The sequence below is a fragment of the Mobula hypostoma genome, chromosome 17 (assembly GCF_963921235.1).
Source record: "Mobula hypostoma chromosome 17, sMobHyp1.1, whole genome shotgun sequence".
In the NCBI taxonomy this organism is placed as follows: domain Eukaryota; kingdom Metazoa; phylum Chordata; class Chondrichthyes; order Myliobatiformes; family Myliobatidae; genus Mobula; species Mobula hypostoma.
The window spans coordinates 41,737,650-41,758,445 of record NC_086113.1 but is presented as its reverse complement, the minus strand read 5'-3'; the positions used below and the strand labels follow the sequence as shown (position 1 = coordinate 41,758,445).

The 20,796-nt window shown below is 40.0% G+C and overlaps 1 protein-coding gene across 1 annotated transcript in view; it reads left to right on the top strand.

Moving 5' to 3' along the window:
- Nucleotides 1-18,980, top strand: part of LOC134357972 (collagen alpha-3(VI) chain-like) — a 112,938-nt gene extending 93,958 nt beyond the window's left edge. The window contains exons 25-33 of the mRNA XM_063069800.1: nucleotides 736-768; nucleotides 867-903; nucleotides 1,946-1,960; nucleotides 2,055-2,548; nucleotides 5,606-5,705; nucleotides 6,681-7,349; nucleotides 10,785-10,893; nucleotides 10,984-11,036; nucleotides 15,926-18,980. Coding sequence (XP_062925870.1) covers nucleotides 736-768; nucleotides 867-903; nucleotides 1,946-1,960; nucleotides 2,055-2,548; nucleotides 5,606-5,705; nucleotides 6,681-7,349; nucleotides 10,785-10,893; nucleotides 10,984-11,036; nucleotides 15,926-16,101 — 1,686 coding nt within the window. The 3' untranslated portion in view covers nucleotides 16,102-18,980. The remainder of the gene's footprint in view (nucleotides 1-735; nucleotides 769-866; nucleotides 904-1,945; nucleotides 1,961-2,054; nucleotides 2,549-5,605; nucleotides 5,706-6,680; nucleotides 7,350-10,784; nucleotides 10,894-10,983; nucleotides 11,037-15,925) is intronic.
- Nucleotides 18,981-20,796: the final 1,816 nt, after the last annotated feature.

Sequence of the window (20,796 nt, the reverse complement as noted above, 5' to 3'; positions counted from 1 at the left end):
GGCTGAAACTTTGCCTGTTAATTCCTCTCCATAGATGCTGCCTGACTTGCTGAGTTCCTCCAGCATTTAGTGTGTGTTGCTCAAGATTTCCAGCAACTGCAGCATCTCTTGTGTTTATTGTTTTGTCTGTGTGTTCATCACCTGATTGAATTAAGAGGTTTTTATAGGTAAAGTATCCATCACATGCTCAGAGGTCTCCTTGGCACAGTTGCCACTCAGGAGCTATACAAATTTAATGTAGAAATGTAAAGCATTTGGAAAGTATAGGGCAAGAGGCAAGAGCATCTGAACCGAATTAAGCATAGCCTCAGTCGTCAGCTGACAGAAATCTTCTCACAGTCCCCCAACAACAATGGAAAAGACATTTTCATTTCCATATTGTCACTGCTGAATTCTGGTTGTTTTATTTCATGGCTTTCATTTCCTTGATCTTAAAACTGCAAAAGCCAGAGTTTCCCTTAGATATCAGGATAATCTGCCTTTGTATCTGATGTCAATCCAGCTCTCTTCACAGAAACATAGAAAGTTACAGCATATGATGTCTTTCTCATGGGCAAACATCTTGGATGCTTTTCTGGTGAAACAGCTTGAACACCATTAATTTTGCTTTTATTGTTTGGAAACTTTAACTTTCACAGATAAGTGATATTAATCAGAACTCCACCTTGTACTTCTGAAAAGTATAGGCAGATTACCCAGTTTTGCAGTACAACTCATTCTTTTTATTCATTGTAGGGCCTCAAGGGACCATCAGGTGTAATGATGTCGGTAGGTAACCATATAAAGGAACAGTTAACAGTGCTGACATTTATTGATATATTTTGTTTAATATTCTTAAAGTCTTAAATTCCATTATTTCATTACAGCCATGTGATCTTATAAAGGCAGTACGAGCAACCTGCCGTGAGTATCTGTATTAAAAGCTTCAAATCTGTTGGTTCAATTTTAATTACACTTCAAAGCAGTTGCTAATCCAGCCAACAGATTTTGTCATAGTGTCACAATGTAGAGGCTTCCCTAAAGCAAAGGGATGGAATTTTGAAGTTTTTCGGAAAGGATGCACCAACCTAGGGTTCGTAAGGACTCTGTCAGTTTGTCACAAAACCTCACGAGGGACACAGATATCATGAGTGCAGCTCATGCAATAATTTGTGCATTTAATTAGTACTGATCATGTGGAGTTTCACATTGGCACACAATTGCAAGGAATGACTTCAGGAACAAATGTTCCTGCTAAAAATGGCCATCTGTAGAAATCGAGCCTACATTTCTTAAAGAGGAGGTACTCTATGCTTTAGTCCCTGCTGGAACTCACTGCCACATTTATAGAGCAATCAGAGTAAGTGAAGAACATCAGATCAGGGAGAAGGTGCTCCTTTTCACAAAACCCTGTTAGGCATCGGAAGTCCAGGTCTCTCAAAGTGCAGGAGACCTGCATTTATGGAGTTGGGACTATTTCCTGATACTGCTTCTGAGGAGACATCCCTAACAGCTTGCACCAGGTTCTAACCAGAAGAGGAACTATGGAGAGCTAAGGTTTAGTTAACTTACAGTTTTTGAATTGCTAGGAATCTAAAATTTGAGGGCATGGGTTTTAAGAAGAAAGTGGAAAGATTTAAAAGGGTCCTTGAGAGTTAGGTTTATCATGCAGAGGGTGATGGGTATACGGAGCAAGTTATCAAAGGAATTGGTAGAGGTGGATACAATTACAACATTTACAAGACATTTGGACAGATATGTGGATATGAAAGGTTTACAAAAATATGGGCCAAATGCGGGCAAATGGGACCAGCTCAACATGACACTTCGGATGACATTGTTGATTTGGGCCAAGTGGCCTGTTTCCATGCTGTCTAACTCCATGAGTTAATGAATAAAAATTGAAGGAAGTTTAATCACATGCCCTAATTTCTATTAATTCTCTTCATTACTTTGTTTCCTCCAGCTTGCTGTTCAGAAAGTAAGTAAGCTTCATTGATTATTACCACAACTGTAGATTAAGCCTTTTACTTAAATGATGTCCTTATTGACTCATTGCTTGTTCATTCTTTCAGGAAGTGGAGCATGCCCAGTCTACCCCACGGAGCTGGCCTTCGCTCTGGACTCATCTTCAGATGTCACTCCTCCTATGTTTGAAAGAATGAAGAAAATTGTGATTAATTTGCTGAATGGCATCAATATTGCTGAAAACAACTGTCCAACAGGTGCCCGTGTGGCTGTCCTTACGTACCATAACGAAGCAAAACCTTACATTCTGTTTTCAGATTTTAGGAAAAAGCAGCTACTTCTGAGAAAAATTGAAGAACTGGGTCATGAACGATCAAGCAAGAAACGGAATATGGGCAAAAGTATGCAGTGTGTGGCCAGAAATACTTTTAAACGTGTTCGTAATGGTGTCCTTGTGAAGAAAATAGCCGTCTTTCTCACTAATGGAGCATCGAAAGACACAGAGTCCATTGCTGTAGCTGCTACACTGTTCAGTGCTGCAAATATCATGCCAGTTATCATTTCATTCAAAAACATCCCTGAAGTGAAGCAAGCATTTAAAGTAAGAAAATTAATTCCTTATTTGGATCTTTCCTTACAGTGTGTACAGTGGGTACTTAACCTTGATGTTTGAAGAAATGTAGAAGGCCAATTTTTCCATGTAGTAGAAAGGATATAACTGTATCTGCCCTACACTTAGTTGTTAGTATTTATATCTTAACTCCGTCATATGGAATTCCTCAGCCCTCTTTTTCTAAAATGGACTAATTCATATGACAAACATTAATGCCAAGATCAAAATACAGTTAAAAGGAAAAATATAGAGAAACTTATTGTATTGGCCTGGAATTGCTGGTTGCAATGATGTCAGACTTCATTGTCAAAATTTATTATAGTTATTATAAACTTATGGAAACAATATATATAGAAATACAGACAACTTATCACATTCCAGTCTTTGAGCAGTGACTTGATGTGAACTTTAACTTTTTGCTGTCGATTCTCAATTTAAACTCTAATGAAAATGTCAAGCATCTTTGAATGATTTTTTTAATATTGTGCTGAGTGTTAATTACCTCAGAAGAATTCCTCTTGCCCTGAAAAACTGGTTTGATGTAAAGTGCAAGTCTCTCGAAAGAATACTCAAAAACACAATTTTAATTATAAAGCATTTCAATTTTTAATGAAAGCTTGAGGTTTCAGGATTTTCACTCAATCCATTGCTTACATTCCAAACTTGATTTTACTTTCACCAAAATGCTGACGGTGTCCTTAAAAGGAATTACTCTTCACATGCTTGTTTGCTTTGAGAGTCTTGGGTGATAGTAGAGCTCCAATAATTCAGCAATTTTGGGACATTATGATACCAGATTAGGAAATGTTATGCCAAGGCAATATCCCAATATATTTTACTTCACATTTTTTTAACTACACTGTATTATAATAACTTTCACAATGAATCAGGTAAACTTAAAGGATGTGCGTGAAGCAGTTGAAAGGGAGCACATAAACCAGGGCCCAGCAAGTTGAAAGGAAACACGGGGAACAGGACCCAGTTAAGTCAGAAGGAAATGAGGAACTGGCGACCAGATGAATGGAAAGAAATGGAGCAACCGGGCTCAAATGGGGCCCTGGCGCATCAGATGGGAACGCAGCAAATACTTTCTTGTGAGCCAGGTGCTGAAATATCAAGATCTGCAGATGGTCAGATCGTAAATAATTGAAGTTCTACTGAAGAGAATGTAGTCTAGAGTTAGGGCCAGGGCTTGAGGTAGGATAGTAAGGAAATAGTTCTAGTGATAGAGGTTGGAAATCATTTCTGTAAACAGCAATTCATTCTGGTTCAATTAGTAACATTAAGAACAAAGTATGTTTTTAATAATTAAAGCATTAAAGGTTAGAGGGGAAGGAGGGTGTGTAGATTTCTGTGGCTGAGTGAATGATAAAGGATGCCCAAGAGACTGAGTAGCTTACTCCTGTTATAGAGTTTAATGTCATCATTTTGATTGGCTGCTCAGTTTGCTTAATGTCACTGATCCATTTTGGAAAGTATCACATGAGTAAAGAAATCTCTGATGCAAGGCTCACCGAACCTTTATGGGCAGATTTTTTTCAGTATTATTGCCATCCCTTCAGTAGTAACTGGAACATTCAAAGTTGATGTCTTTCATGCTAGTGATAGTAATTTGGGAAGCTGTTACTGTGTCTTCAATTTTTAAAAAATATTCTTATATTTCTTTAGTCTGTTCTGCTTCTGTTGGAATTCTCAAGTTTTAAATCTCAGTTTTGAAATTATTAATGAAGCCACTTCAATGACGTGCATAAAGAAATGCAGACTTCCAATAACAGTACAACCTCCTTAATCCAACATGGTCAGGGCCTGTTATGCCAAGCTGACATATTTTCCAGATGATTGGATATTGTTAAAATTTACACTCCAACGAACAATATGTTTAATTCAATCACTTTAAGATGTTGTTCAAGGAGCTCAGCTAGTTTAAAGGGTGTGTGGGAACTGAGGCTTTGGTGTGTTACAGGGTCTGTGGGAATGGGATCCTGGTGACCCAAATGCCAAACCGTTTGGATTTCCCAACAATCAGAAGGTGGATTACTGTGGTTTTGTTGTACACCTCGAGTTCATTTGTCAGTTATTTTAATTCTGCCTCCTCTGGTTACTCCACAAAGACAGCTTTCTGGTACTTTCTCACAGATACCTTTATGAACATGATACATACAGGCTACTAAAGCTGATGCAAAGTCAATGAATCCAATTTCAGTTCAACTTAAAGCCAATCATGGAACCCACTTTAAGCAGACTCCTTTAAGTAACTTACTTATCTGCCCTCTCTCGGACTAATTCTTTCCTTCACTATGACCTTTCTTTCAGACACGTGAACCTTTCCTAAATACCATAACCATCAATCTGTCAACAATGTACCTTACCAATAATTAACCCCTCAACAACCACAGTCTTCATTGCTGTATTTACCACTTAAACCCCTCCCAACTAACATCCTCCTCTTTACCAAACCATTCTGCAATGCCATTTATCCCCTCAAATTACAGACCGTGCCTCCCTTTATGATTCCCAACCTGCCACCCAGCTCTCAACTTCTCTGCCTTTAAAATGTCACTGCCATTTCCCGCGCTAGTCCTAATCCCTGCCCCATCTCCACAATCCCTTACACATAGCACACTCATGAAGGGCACAGAAGATAAACCTTCTACTTTGCTACGTGGAAGCTACAGTGGGTTTATAATACATGACTAATAAGCCTTTAAAGTCATTAAACAATTTCTTGGCATGCATTCTCTATCCATTGCTTATGGTGTAGAAATTTTGAATTTTGCAAAGGATCAATTTTATTCCCAAAATAGTATCTTGCATTGATGTATAACAATTTACTAATTAGTTTACTAAGTATTCTGCATACTTTACTGAGTAATTATTTTAATTTAGATTGAAATGCATTAAGTAATTTGTCGTAGTAACCTGAAATTTATGATTTTCTATTCTGACAATCTATTAATGGAGTAAAAGAAATGTGCTTATACTATTATCAAACTGATAAATACTTTTTTCCTGAATCGTATATTTCTTTCCATTCATTTAACTAAGGTTAATACTGAAGATTCAGGGGAAGTGGTTGTACTGCCAAGGCAGCAACAAGAATCCAAGAAGCTGTTAAGCAGAGTCGCCCAGTGCATACTTTGCCTTGGTATGATGGTAAAAGTATTACAGTATGAGAGACCTCTTGCATACAAATTTATTAAATTCTAACTTATTAAATTTATTCAGAAGTTTTGGAAAATACTATTGCTGGAACTGTGAAAGATAAGCTGAGATTCTGACAATTATTTTGTTCTCCTTTACACTTGTGTATTGGAAATGATATTAAACAATCTTGAATCTTGATAAATGCTATTTGTTTCAATCATCATCAGTGAGGATTGATTCAGAAACAAGCAGACACATTATCTTTTTCGGAATCCACGAAGTAGTTTTTCTCTTTTTTTTCTTAAGCGTCTTCTTCATCATCTTCTCAAACTCTGCCCAATAATAGGAACTTGTTGTAGTGTGCCTCACACCTATGTACCCATTCTTCTATTTTAATGATTTTATCCTCACTATTCTAAGGGTTTTGGATCTCTACCTTTACCTTAGCTAAAATCAACTAAATCAGCAGCTCATAGTTTCAATGTTCCAGTAATTTACCAACCTTTTTAATACTAGCTAATATAAAATGATCAAACCCAACAACAGGATTAAGTACTGAAAACAGGACTGTGCTCCCATAGTGAGAGGGTAGCACCACAAAATCGAATGTCCAACTCTTTAAATACGTATTAGAAATCTCATGCACAGAGATGCTGGTGGTATTTGTATTAACATTCAATACCATGGAAAGCAATCTATCAATTGTAACTACTGGTTGTGGAGGATATGTTTAAACATTATAAGTAATTTGCTTTACACCAAGGAACCAAGTTCATGGCCAACTTATAGAGAAATAAGTTGTTTCTTTTTCCTCCTTTAAGTTTCACTTTGTTTTATTCCAAAGGTGAATTTGATTCCACATTAACATCAGAATATAATGAAGCTGAATCATTTGTAATGCTTCAGTGAAGTAAATTAAACAAATTCATAAAGGAAAATACAGTGAAACAAAACTGATATTATTTTTCTTTTCCAGATAAATGTGACCCAAGTGCTTTGTGTCTTGGAGCTGTACAGCCATCTCCTATTCCCGTGAATCTGGATTTAGCTTTTGTTGTGGAGGATTCTGAAGGAATGCCACCCATGCATTCAGAAGCTGTGCAACATTTCTTGAGTTCTATGGTTAACACATTTTTAAGCTCCAAAGAACCAAAGGCGTCTGAACTTCATCCCAGAGTGGCTATTGTACAAAACTCTCCAAATTATACACTCAGATATGGGAAAGATCCACACAAACTGGAATTTGCCATTTTGGATTACAATACAAAAACGCTAAAGAAGAGGCACATCCAAGACCCAGTCAGTCCACCAGAGGGCTCCACTGGCATCAGCAGCATCATTGATTGGAGCCTGAGAAATTTCTTCTTAAATTTCACCAATCAGCAGACTCACAAGGTTATCTTTACAATAGTTTCAGGCCAAAGAAACATGGGTGATGAAAAGTTACTGGAAGTAGCACATGAAGCTAAATGTAAAGGCTTTGCAGTATTTGCTTTGGTCCTCGGAGAGGTAGCGAACACAACATTTTTGGAAGAGTTTGTCAGCTTTCCTTCTGAGCAACATTTAGTTTATCTGGACAAAGCCTTGGAGACTGAAATAGAATATGCACAAAAGTTTGCAGTGGCTTTTCTGAAAACCTTGGCAAGTAAGTGGCAGCCTTGGAGGAACTTTGCAGAAAAAAAATTAGTTAGATACTTCGGAACGCTCATACCTGGTAGTTAATGAGTATAAATACGTGAGATGACCCAGTAATATCAAGAGGAAAGAAATAAATTCTTTACAGTTATTACAGCACAAATAATTCAAACTAAACAAGCAATCAAATTCAATAAGAAAACACAATGGCCTTGTGTCTTACACATATCCTTAAGTAATCAAAATGTGTCATTGTTTAGAAGTGTGGAACACTTTTCGGATACTAAAATGATTGGATTGCACAAGAGAACTCAAAAATGTTTGTGGGAAGCAAGAGCTTGTTATTTAAAAGAAAATTAGCCCTGATGTAACAAATAATCAATGATTTCTCACCCATGCAGATTTGGTGCACTGGTCATTCCTACTTATTTAATAGAGCAATCAAAATTTAAGTGGGAAAGCAAAAAGATAGAAGGCATGGGTTCCTCAAAAATCCACTTATTTCAGTAAACAGAAGTCATGCACTGATCAGACTCTGACTCCAATGGGATCATTATTTCAGAATCAGAATCAGATTTAAGATCACCTGCATACAGTATGTCATGAAATTTGTTAAGCTTACAGAAGCAGTACAATGCAATTCATGATAAATAAATACAGGGAATAAAGTTGAGTTACTTTAAGGATATATATGTCTACTAAGTAGTTAAGTTAAAATATGTATTGCACAGTAACAGAAATAAAAAAGCAGTGAGATAGCGTTCATGAGTTCAATGTCCATTTAGGGATCGGGTGGCAGAGGGGAAGAAGCTGTTCCTGAATCGCTGAGCCGGCGTCTTCAGGCTTCTGTACCTCCTTCCCGACAGTAACAGTGTGAAGAGGATATGTTTTGGGTGGTGGGTTCCTTAATGATGGGTGCTGCCTGCCTTCCTAAGGCACCGCTCCTTGAAGAAGTCTTGGAAACTACAGAACCCATGATAGAGCTGACTAATTTTACAAGCTTCTGCGCTTATTTTGATCTCCATACCAGACGGTGATGCAGCCAGTCAGAATGCTCCCCATGGTACATTTGCAGAAGTTTTCAAGTGTCTTAGTTGACAAACCAAGTCTCCTCAATCTCCTAATGAAATATAGCCGCTGTCTTGCCTTCTTCATAGTTACGTTGATATGTTGCGTCCAGGTTAGGTTCTCAGAGATATTGACACCCAGGAATTTGAAATTTCTCACTCTCTCCACTTCTGATCCCTCTATGAGAATTGGTTTGTGTTTCTTTGTCTTACCCTTCCTGGAGTCCACAATCAGCTCTTTGGTCTTGCTGATGTTTAGTGCAAGGTTGTTGTTATGACACCACTCAACTAGCTGGTATATCTTGTAGTTTATCTTGTGTAGAATAAAATGTCTTTACAAGACCTTGAGGTGGTGCTAAATTTACCTGATAATGGCTATTAGATTTCCCTATTCAAAAGTTGCAGTATACAAAAGGAAACTATCCTATCCAGTGCATCACTCAAGTTATGGAAGTACAACGAGATCTAGGTGTCCTTGTTCATCAGTCACTGAAAGTAAGCATGCAGGTACAGCAGGCAGTGAAGAAAGCTAATGGCATGTTGGCCTTCATAACAAGGGGAGTTGAGTATAGGAGCAAAGAGGTCCTTCTGGTCTGGTGAGACCACACCTGGAGTATTGTGTCTCCAAATTTGAGGAAGGACATTCTAGCTATTGAGGGAATGCAGCGTAGGTTCACGAGGTTAATTCCTGGGCTGGCGGGACTGTCATATGTTGAAAGATTGGAGCGACTGGGCTTGTATACACTGGAATTTAGAAGGATGAGAGGGGATCTGATTGAAACATATAAGATTATTAAGGGATTGAACACGCTAGAGGCAGGAAACATGTTCCCGATGTTCGGGGAGTCCAGAACCAGAGGCCACAGTTTAAGAATAAGGGGTAGACGATTTAGAACGGAGTTGAGGAAAAACTTTTTCACACAGAGGGTTGTGGTTCTGTGGAATTCTGTGCCTCAGAAGGCAGTGGAGGCCAATTCTCTGGATTCTTTCAAGAAAGAGTTAGATAGAGCTCTTAAAGATAGCGGAGTCAAGGGATATGGGGAGAAGGCAGGAAAAGGGTACTGATTGTGGATGATCAGCCATGATCACAGTGAATGGCAGTGTTGGATCGAAGGGCTGAATGGCCTACTCCTGTACCTATTGTCTATTGTCTATTGTTTGTTCAAGTCAAAATTAAATCAAGTTTAATTATCATTCAATCAAACATGGACGCAGCTGCACGAGACAGTGTTCTTCTGGGGCCAAGGTGCAAAACGTACACAACACATTCAAATAGTGAGGGGGAAGAAACATAGTCACGCAGGAAAGTATGTATATAGTCCAAGAATCTGAGTGACAAGTCCCACAAATTGATGGTACCGTTCCCAGCAATTCAATCTGTCATTCCACTGATCAAACACTGGATGGCAGTATTGCATTAAGTGACTCTGATGTGGATGGTATCCTTGGATTTAGTGGATGTCCTAGTCTACCATCTGCCATGGGATGATTAACTAGCTGTAGGCACGCAATAGTAATTAAAAACAAGAAAATTAGATGTGTTTGCACTTACTAGTTCAAAACAGAGTCGTCCCAATTATTCTTTTTCTTACTAAGTTATGCAAACCAGTAGTTTACTCCTTCATTAATTCTTCTTAGAGTTCCTCCAAAATCATCAGATATAAACCAGTAATCTGTAAGTGTTCAATATACATTCTACTGTCATATTTTATTTAATGTCATCTTCCCTTGTTCCAAACCTATCTCTGAATAAGTAAGAGCCATCTCTGATAAAATATTCAATATCTCTAGTTTACCACAGTCAGCCCCAATTGCCCTGGAGTCTTTCAGGATGAAAAATGAAACTCTAGCTACAGCAGGTAGCCACCTAGTCTGTAAAATGACCCAGTCCTATGTACACTGGAAGAAGTTGGGGATCATTAACAGAAGGACAGTAATATTCACTTTCAGTCCCCTGACCTACATGCCTGATCACACTTCATTTTAAGAAACACCATGAGAAAATTAGAATAGTTTAATGGCTTACAAATTTCAAAATAGTAGAATCGATATGAACAAAAGAAATTGGAGAGAGAATTCTAATGCAAAAACAAAGGTCTCCAAAAAACTGATTACTTAATCATTAATTGCAAATGGGTGTTATCCTTTAATGGCTGATTTAATTCTTGGAAGCTGCAGTAAAAGATTTATAAGTATTTTGTGGATAATTTAACTGGAGGTTCCACACTCAACCGTCTAACTACAGCAGGAAAATTCTGAAAAAGTGCCATCTTCTTTAGGGTGGTGTCAGTCTTTTGGGAGAACTAACAGAGATATTCCAACTGTTTTTCTTGACTGAAATAGTGGAGTATGCTTAAAGCTTTTTATTTATTTTACAGCTAGAATCAACAGCTATCCCCCTCCAGATCTAGTGATGGAATGCAAAGGAATAAAAGCTCAGGAGACAGTGAAAGAAGCAAAGGAAGAGCCACCTATTAATTTACAGTTGTATGTTTCACTAATATCTATGGTGCTTATAGATTTTGTGCAATGTTAATGGCAACATTCTGTGACTGAATCATTGCTTCTCCATTGCAGGTTGGTTGTTATGAATGACTCTGAGAATCCCCAAAGTTACAGCAACATTTCTGGTAGGTGAAGGGGAAGCAAGGTTTGTATATAATGACTAGTACTAAACTATGACTAGGAACAGGTGCACTGTCTACTGAAAGTGCTCTCTGTATGTATATGAATTTGCACAGGCTTTGTGTCATAGCATACAGCATAAAGAGGGACCTGAAGTCCACCGGGTCCATGATGAGCATCAGGTGTCAACTTTTACACTAACCTTACCTAAACCAGACCCACCTTTCCACCATTAAATTGTTACGCCACCTAAAGAGAGGGGCCATTTTAGGATGGCCAACAACCTACCAATCTGCATGTTTTTGAAATGTGATGGGAAATCAGAGTTCCCAAAGGAAACCCAAACTCTCACAGGGAGAATGTGCGAAGTCTATGACTGCATCATAGGACAAGATTGAAACCAGGGTTCTGCAGGTACAAGTCAGCTGTTCTACTACAAACAAGAGAAAAGCTGCAGGTGCTGGAAATCCAAGCAACACACGCAAAATGCTGGAAGAGCTCAGCAGGCCAGGCAGCATCTGGGAAAAAGGTACAATCAACGTTTCAGGCCAAAACCCTTTGCCAGTCCTGCCGAAGGGTTTCAGCCCAAAATGTCAACTGTACTCTTTTCCTAGATGCTGCCTAGCCTGTTGAGTTGCTCCAGCATTTTATGTGTTGCTGAGCTGTTCTACTAGATGTGTCACAGTGCCACCCCATGTTTGAGTGAGGCCATTACTGCTTCAAAATATTACAACAGGAACTTGTATAGAATCTGGAAGTGTGAAGATCTATTTCCCTCAACTCCCCCCAAAGTTGAAACTTCAAAGTAAATTTAATTCAAAGTAGCATTCATCATCACATGCTACCCTGAAATTTATTTTCTTGCAGACATTCACATTAATACAAGGAAGCACAATAGAATCAATGGAAAACCACACACAACAAAGATGCACAAATAACCAATGTACAAAAGACAACAGCTACACAAATACAAACAAGAAAAAATCCATAATAGTAATAAATTAACAATAAGTATTGAGAATATGAGATGTAGAGTCTTTGAAAGTGAGTCCATAGGTTGTGGAATCAGTTTAGTGTTGGGTGAGTGAAGTTATCTCCTCAGGTTGAAGAGCCTGATGGTTGAGGGGCTAACTGTGTTGGACCTGAGGCTCCTGTACCTCCTTTTGATAATAACAGTGAGGGGAGAGAATGGTCAAGGATTTTTAAAGGTACATCTTCATAACATGTTAGGGCTTGGAACACTGGAAGTTGTTTTGGGAACTAGTTCCAAATTTACAGACGTGAGCAGACGCTAGTTTGCTGCTAAATATATGTTGCAGCGTAACTGTACTTCTCAAATATATGCAAACAACAGGAATTCTGCAGATGCTGGAAATTCAAGCAACATACATCAAAGTTGCTGGTGAACGCAGCAGGCCAGGCAGCATCTATAGGAAGAGGTGCAGTCGACGTTTCAGGCCGAGACCCTTCGCAGTCCTGACGAAGGGTCTCGGCCTGAAACGTCGACTGCACCTCTTCCTATAGATGCTGCCTGGCCTGCTGCGTTCACCAGCAACTTTGATGTATGTTTCTCAAATATATGCTGTGTAAACTAAGGTTATACTTTATGGTGATAATTTATTCAGCAGTTGGCAGGTGGCACAATTCAGGCTTGTGATAAACGTGCACATGAAGTCCAACACACTCAACAGCTACAATTCCTTTCAATATCTGTAAAGATAATATATGATTTAGCTTTTTCGCACAGCAGGTGTCCTAGACCTGAAGCTGCCTTGACAAAAACATTTCCAATGAAGATTTACCACTAATACACGCAGAAAAAATGAAATGCAATGCCTTTAAGTCTTTATGTGCCTAATCAGCCAATTAATGTTCATTCAAGGTCTAAATCCTTAGGAAACATCTTTCTGTTACACTATGAGCAATCAAAATAACAATGGAAGGGGAAAATTTACATAGCATATCTTATCTACTTTGTATCCACATTTCCTTTGTCTGTCACATACATTTGAATGAATGATGTCTTCAGACTTGCTATGTTTTAGTGATATTATTTTATTGCGCATATCACTTGGGAGTGTTTACTTGGACATTAAGATATCATCACAAAGTTCCTGTTGCTCCCTGTGAGGAGTTTGCATGCTCTTCCCATGACCATGTGGGTTTCCTCCGGGTGCTTTGGTATCCTCCCAACGTCCAAAGACATACCAGTTGGTAGGTTAAATGATCATTGTAAATTGCCCCAAGATTAGGTTAGGATTTAATTAGGGAATTGCTGGAGAGCGTGGCTCAAAGGGCCAGACGGGATGGAGGGAAGAAAGGAAGGAAGAACGGAAGAAAGACGTGGCTTACTTGCCAGTGCAAGGTTTGCCTTTATTTACCAGCTGTGTCTGTCTGAGAGATAATGTTTATTAATCTTCCCCTTTTTCAGCATGCTTTTTAAAGTGATTCAGTTCCAAAATAATATTCAAGTTTCCACCATTTGCAGAATGTTACTTTTGTATTAAGTTTCTTCCTGTTATTTTTTGAAGTAAATTTTCCTTCACTTTTGTCTAAAGGCATAGTGAAAATATGCAGTTCCCTGACATTGAATCTTCCTCAGTTCCTGCAGTGCTGCCTCCTTCACTCCATATCTGATTAATTACTCCTTCAGAATACTTCTGAAACTGTCCCATTTGATCATTTGGAAAGAGCAGTAATAAAATGCCTGTGTTACTACAAACATAGAAAGTACTATGTTACTATGAAGACACAAAATAAAAAAGTTAAAGCACCCAAAAGTATAAGATAAATGGCATCACCAAAAGTTTGCAAAGCACTTGTTAAAAGGATTTACAAGTGACAAAACCTGAGCTTTACTCAGACCTGGTTAAATCCCCTTGCTTATTCCACTACATTTACTAGGCCAGAATTCTACACATTATTTAAAAGAAAAGTTCAAAGTAAATTTATTAACCAAATACACACATAGACAGTCCTGAGACTCATTTTTTTGGGGGCAATCACAGTAAACACAAGAAACACAACAGAACCAATAGAGGACCGCACCCAACAGGACCAACAACCAACGTGCAAAAGACAACAAACAGTCCAAATACAAAAAGAATGGAAAAAAGGGAAATGATAATAATAAATAAATAAGAGACAAATATCAAGAAAGACACACAAAATGTTGGAGGAACTCTTTCTTGATTAATCTTTTTATTGATTTAAAAGGAACATAAATACAAACAAGAGGAGAAGCATCTCAAATATATATATCAATAACAAGGCAGTTTGAAATTGAGATAGACATTATCAAAATCATACATAGTGTTAAGCTAGTATATAGTATAGAATAAAAAAAGAAAACAGCAATTCTCCTCATCAGTTCATAAAGAGGAAAGAAAAAACTTTGAATTTTAAATGAAGAAAAAAACCCCACTACACTATACCAAAAAAACAAAAAAAAATGGGAGACTGGGCAAGTCCATTCCGAGGACACGATCAAAAAAAAAAGAAAAACATTCTGATCAAATCTAAAACTTGGAGAAAAAAATTGGAAGTGTAATAAATTAAAATGCTGGAGGAACTCAGCAGGGTAGGCAGCATCTGTGGGAAAGAGTCCAGTTGACCCTTCAGCAGTACCTGTCAACTGTATTCTTTTCCATAGATTCTGCCTGACCTGCTGAGTTCCTCCAGCATTTTGTGTGTGCTGCTTGGATTTCCAGCGTCTTGTTTGTGATAAATATCGAGAACATGAGATGAAGTCTCCTTGAAAGTGAGTCCATTGGTTGTGGGAGCAGTTCAGTGATAGGGCAAGCGAAGTTGTCACCTCTGGTTCAAGAGCTGATGTTTGGAGGGTAATAACTCTTCCTGTACCTGATGGTGTGGGTCCTGTGGCTCCTGTACCTTCTTCCTGAGAGCAGCAGTAAGAAGTGAGCAAGACTGGATGGTGGTGGTGTTCGATGATGGATGCTGGTTTCCTGTGACAGCACTCCACGTAGATGTGTTCAACAGTAAGAATGGAACTCAGGTGCCCAGAGATTTGGAACTGGAGGGCAATTTCAGTTGAAGTCAGAGGGCCAGGAGCAGAAATTGTTACATTTAATGGAAGGATGACAAAGCTGATGCAGAATTCTACTGGGTATAAATGGCCTGCAGGTACACTGCAGTGACACATAATCAGAAAGCTAAAGTTTTCCACAGAACAACCCATAAGGCTGCATCTTTTCTGCGTCAACCACCTGTTTCCTTCACCAGTTCCTGCACAACTAGCCAAGTAATGCAATCTGTTCTATTGAACCTCTGTCCTTGATATTATTTTAGTGTCAGGACTGTTCACTTAACTGCTAATTTTCTGGAGAGGAGCTAGCCTACCCTTCGTATTTCAACCAAAGGGCAACCAGAATCCTTCTTTTGCTATCATACAGCTTAAAGCTATTCTCTGCTACTTCTGCAATGTTAGATCCACTTCCCCTTCAATCCAGACTTGGAAGATTGATATCTTTACATCCAGGTCAAGCTTTGATGTACCGCTAATACCCCCACAATCCAGAAGAAGGGTACAATCAGCCACTCTTTGTTCAGCATTACATGGTGCAAAAATCATCATTTTAGAGAACCAATATTCCCTGAAGTATTCTTTGGAATTATCTACTAATTGAGTTGTCCATAGGTATCACAAAATAAAATACATTAAATCAGTAAAAATTTTCCATTTGTTCATCGAAAAAGGGTATTTTCAAAATATATTTTAAATGCATGTTTAGAGTAAGGGTGAGTTAGAGTATTTCCGGTTAATTTTGTTTCTGTATAATGAGCCGGCATTTAACAAAACTTTAAGGTAGGCATTTGCTATATCTTTTCTTATTTTATATCATTCATCAGCATGACCTTTTTCTTTTCTTCGCAGATATGTGTGCATTGAAGCAAGAGACAGGGCTCTGTCATAATTACACCATCAAGTGGTTCTTTGACAACAAAAGGGGCTGTGAAAGATTCTGGTATGGTGGCTGTGGAGGAAATGCCAACAGATTTGACACACAGCAGGAATGTGAAGACTCATGTCTAAAAAATTCACTATTGTAAGATACATCAGAAAATGTTAAGGTGTGACTGAGCATAGGATGTGATGAAACATTACATCAGGTTAATTAAATTCTTTTGTATGAGTTGTTAGTGGAGAAGCATGTTCAGTTGTAATAGACACTGTTGAACTAGTTTCAGAACTATATTGTCTGCTTCCATCAATTCTGAACAGGGAAACTCCATCCTTCTATATATGCGTATTTGAAATCATGTAAATACTTACAAAGAGCTGTACAAGTATACGATAGTAATGTTGATGCTTTGACATTGAGTCAAAAAATCCTTGTTGCTACATGGTGCAAACGTTCAGACCATTCTTTTTCACTTCATCTGCCCGCTTGGATTATAGTCTCAATTATCATTAACTTGAAAACTTCTTTGTCAAATATTTCTCTCAGGCAAAGGATTCAATTACTTGAAATGAAAGATGTATGCTGAAAAACAGTGTATGATTAATAATAATCTCCGATCTCCCACCTATTAGAGTTTGAACAATACAGCATTTTCCTTGTAAACTGGAGAACAGCTTTCTTGTGTTTTGGGGTGCAACAAAGAAACAAAATCATGAACCATAATTCCCAAACAATGATACGTAGGAGTGGTAGCAGAAGTCCTCAAAAAGAGGTTCATAGATCGCAGTACAAAGTTAACCCATCATCTAACCCATTGGCAGCAAATAATATTGCTTGTAACGTTGTCTTCAGTATAAGCCACTGATGACTGCATCATTGCTTCCTTGTCATGTTTTCATAAGTGAATGAGTCACTACAAGTTGACCTGCACTATTTAGTGCCAGCCTCCAATCTTATGGCAGAGGTGCAACTTGTCTCCTGCTGGAGGTTGGTATTGAAGGGTGATCACCAAAACTCGACACCTCGTGGAGGGGGAAAGCTCAAAGGTATTCTATTGCTGCACTGGAGGCCATAGTGCAAGAGGTGGGGAGGAGGAGTGATGTCTTCTATTTATAGGTAATTGGGAGACCCTCCAAAGACTCACTGAAAAGGCAGGGGGAGGAGACTTTTGAGACCAGATTCAGGAATCTTGCCATGGAAGCATTGATACAGTGCTGTAAGAGGTTCACTAACTTGCATGAGCAGATGAGCTCAGAGAATGACCTTCAAATACTTTATCTCCACTGAGTTCTCTGGTTCACCTGGAAAATCAACACAGCTCCTTCACTGCCTACTGACAATCACAGACACTCAACTACTTCTCTAACCTCTCTTACATAGCACTTGTATAAGCTCATATCTTCATTGCACAACTTCTGCACACTATTAGCGCTTCAACAGTGATAGGCTCATAGAATAAGATCATTGTGCAACAATTGCAGAAGCGTTTTGGTTTCTCCATATGGGGTAACTACAGTTAAATATTGGGAAACAAATATGACTGCAATGCCCGTGGTCAAATAAGTGCTTGCAGTCATAGTTTGGCCTTGCTGAAGTCCAGTTTGCTACAGGCAGGAAAGCCTTGAAGATGATAGTTTCTTCATACCCAATCATTCCTGATGAATCTCATTTCCCTCTCAATTCAGGCTCTTATTGCACACAAACTAAAGAATGGGTAAACATGGACTTGCTATTCCTGGCCTCTTCTCTCTCCCTCCACCCAGTCCTCAGCAGTCCCCCCCAACACCTCTTGACAATTCCCCTTGCACTTGTAACCACCCCAAAATCAGGAACGGCGATCTGGACAGGGAACAGTACAAGAGTCACTTGCTTAAACATTTGCAGCCAATAGCTCAGTTGCTCAGTCTTCATGAACAGTAGAGGTCAGCTCAGCGAGCTGATCTGCACATGGTGAGTCACCAGCTATCCAGATGTCCTACGCTGAGGGAAGGAAAGAATTGGCAAGGACGGAGCCAAGCAAGGATGATTTCTGCTGCTGCCAACTCGGAAGAGAACTTTATAAACATTCAGGACACGACGGAGGCATCTGTGGATAAAAGAACAGAACTAATCTTACAGATCAAAGACCCAAACAAATGGTATTTGACTTGAAAGCTTAATTCTATTTCATTTTTGTAGATGCTAACTGACCTACTGAATGCTTCAAGCAGTTTCTATTTTTATTCCAGGTTCCCAGTGTCTATAGTTTTTGAGTGATTTTCTGAGGAGTACGGTGTGGGGCAGCCTACAGGACAAGGTGGATGGCATTGTCCATGAAATCCATAATAGGGTCATCAGTAAGTCTGTGCGCAACGTCATTGCAGCCTTCCACTGGACAGGTGTTTGCATAGAGCTTACAGCCCATATGTTCAACGACAGATGCGGTGGCCAACTCTACAAACACCTCTGTGGCCACAGCGGACATTTTTTTTGGCCTTGGTTGCAACATAAGCAGAAACCATTAGAGATCTGGTTGCCCCAGTGGAACCACAGACAGCTGCCATTATTCATACTTGGACAGTTGCTACACACACTCAGGTTGCCCCAGTGCATAGACAGAATGCCACCATGAATGTCACACTCTGAATGTGGTCACACATGTTCAGATAATGCCACGAATGCTCAGGGTACCATTCTGCACACTCAGACTGCTACTATGCACACACGATCACACTGGCATCAACATTCTTCTGTTGTCTCAGAGAAGGCCAACAGCCAACCCTCTGAACGACGGCAAGGATTGCTGATGTAATGATAATGGATCCATGTTGCACAAGCTTGCATTTCTCATTCAAGGTGACAGCATTCCACTTCCACCACTGCCTTCCTTCCATTGGCTTCACTATAACCTGAGGCCAGTCACCAATATAATCGGTGCCTAAGCAGAGAAAGAAGCCAAAACTTCTAGACCCAGGCATTCCTAAACAACAGGAATTCTGCAGATGCTGGAAATTCAAGCAACACACATCAAAGTTGCTGGTGAACGCAGCAGGCCAGGCAGCATCTCTAGGAAGAGGTACAGTCAACGTTTCAGGCCGAGACCCTCCGTCAGGACTAACTGAAGGAAGAGTGAGTAAGAGATTTGAAAATTGGAGGGGGAGGGGGAGATCCAAAATGATAGGAGCAGACAGGAGGGGGAGAGATGGAGCCAAGAGCTGGACAGGTGATTGACAAAAGGGATACGAGAGGATCATGGGTCAGGAGGTCCGGGAAGAAAGACAAGGGCTGAGGGTGGAAACCCAGAGGATGGGCAAGGGGTATATTCAGAGGGACAGAGGGAGAAAAAGGAGAGTGAGAGAAAGAATGTATGCATAAAAATAAGTAACAGATGGGGTATGAGGGGGAGGTGGGGCATTAGCGGAAGTTAGAGAAGTCGATGTTCATGCCAACAGGTTGGAGGCTACCCAGACAGAATATAGGGTGTTGTTCCTCCAACCTGAGTGTGGCTTCATCTTTACAGTAGAGGAGGCCGTGGATAGACATGTCAGAATGGGAATGGGATGTGGAGTTAAAATGTGTGGCCACTGGGAGATCCTGCTTTCTCTGGCAGACAGAGCGTAGGTGTTCAGCAAAACGTAGGTGTGCCTTTTATATATTGGCGAGACCCGACGCAGACTGGGAGACCGCTTTGCTGAACACCTACGCTCTGTCCGCCAGAGAAAGCAGGATCTCCCAGTGGCCACACATTTTAACTCCACATCCCATTCCCATTCTGACATGTCTATCCACGGCCTCCTCTACTGTAAAGATGAAGCCACACTCAGGTTGGAGGAACAACACCTTATATTCTGTCTGGGTAGCCTCCAACCTGATGGCATGAACATCAACTTCTCTAACTTCCGCTAATGCCCCACCTCCCCCTCGTACCCCATCTGTTACTTATTTTTATGCACACATTCTTTCTCTCACTCTCCTTTTTCTCCCTCTGTCCCTCTAAATATACCCCTTGCCCATCCTCTGGGTTCCCCCCCACCCTGTCTTTCTTCCCGGACCTCCTGTCCCATGATCCTCTCGTATCCCTTTTGCCTATCACCTGTCCAGCTCTTGGCTCCATCCCTCCCCCTCCTGTCTTCTCCTATCATTTTGGATCTCCCCCTCCCCCTCCAATTTTCAAATCTCTTACTCACTCTTCCTTCAGTTAGTCCTGACGAAGGGTCTCGGCCTGAAACGTCGACTGCACTCTTCCTAGAGATGCTGCCTGGCCTGCTGTGTTCACCAGCAACTTTGATGTGTGTTGCCAGGCATTCCTAACCTGGGTGCCATGGACTCTTCAGTTAATGCAAGGCACCATGACATAAAAAGGGTTGGCGATCCCTGTTCTACATCCAGAGCTACTGAGGGCCATCTGCAATCTACACCAGCACGTTAGTGGTCTTTTACCAGCTGTAGCACAGCTACTAGTGTAACACACTGTTAGTTTTCACTGCTAATGTAATGGCTTCTCTATAATGTTCCACTGCTAAGGTAATGGTTTCTCTGTAGCAGTAATGTTTGGGTTATGACTAGAGATAACGGGGCATGTTAGCCAATGAACGGGATGTTGTTCTTTCTTGTGCATCTGGGAGCGGGGAATTTGCTGTCTTTTGCCGGGGAGAGATGAGGAGAGAAGACACGAATGGAGAGAGTTGGTAGACCGCCAGGCAGAGTGGACTGGGAGCGAGGGTCTGAAGGTCAGCGGCGATCGGGGGAGGTCGATGCTGGACGAATGACCTTATCAGTCAACTCCAATGTCGCGCATTAGACTGTTTCATGAAAATGGGCCCCTTTTCTTTTTTGTTTTCTTTATTAATTATATAGTCAAATT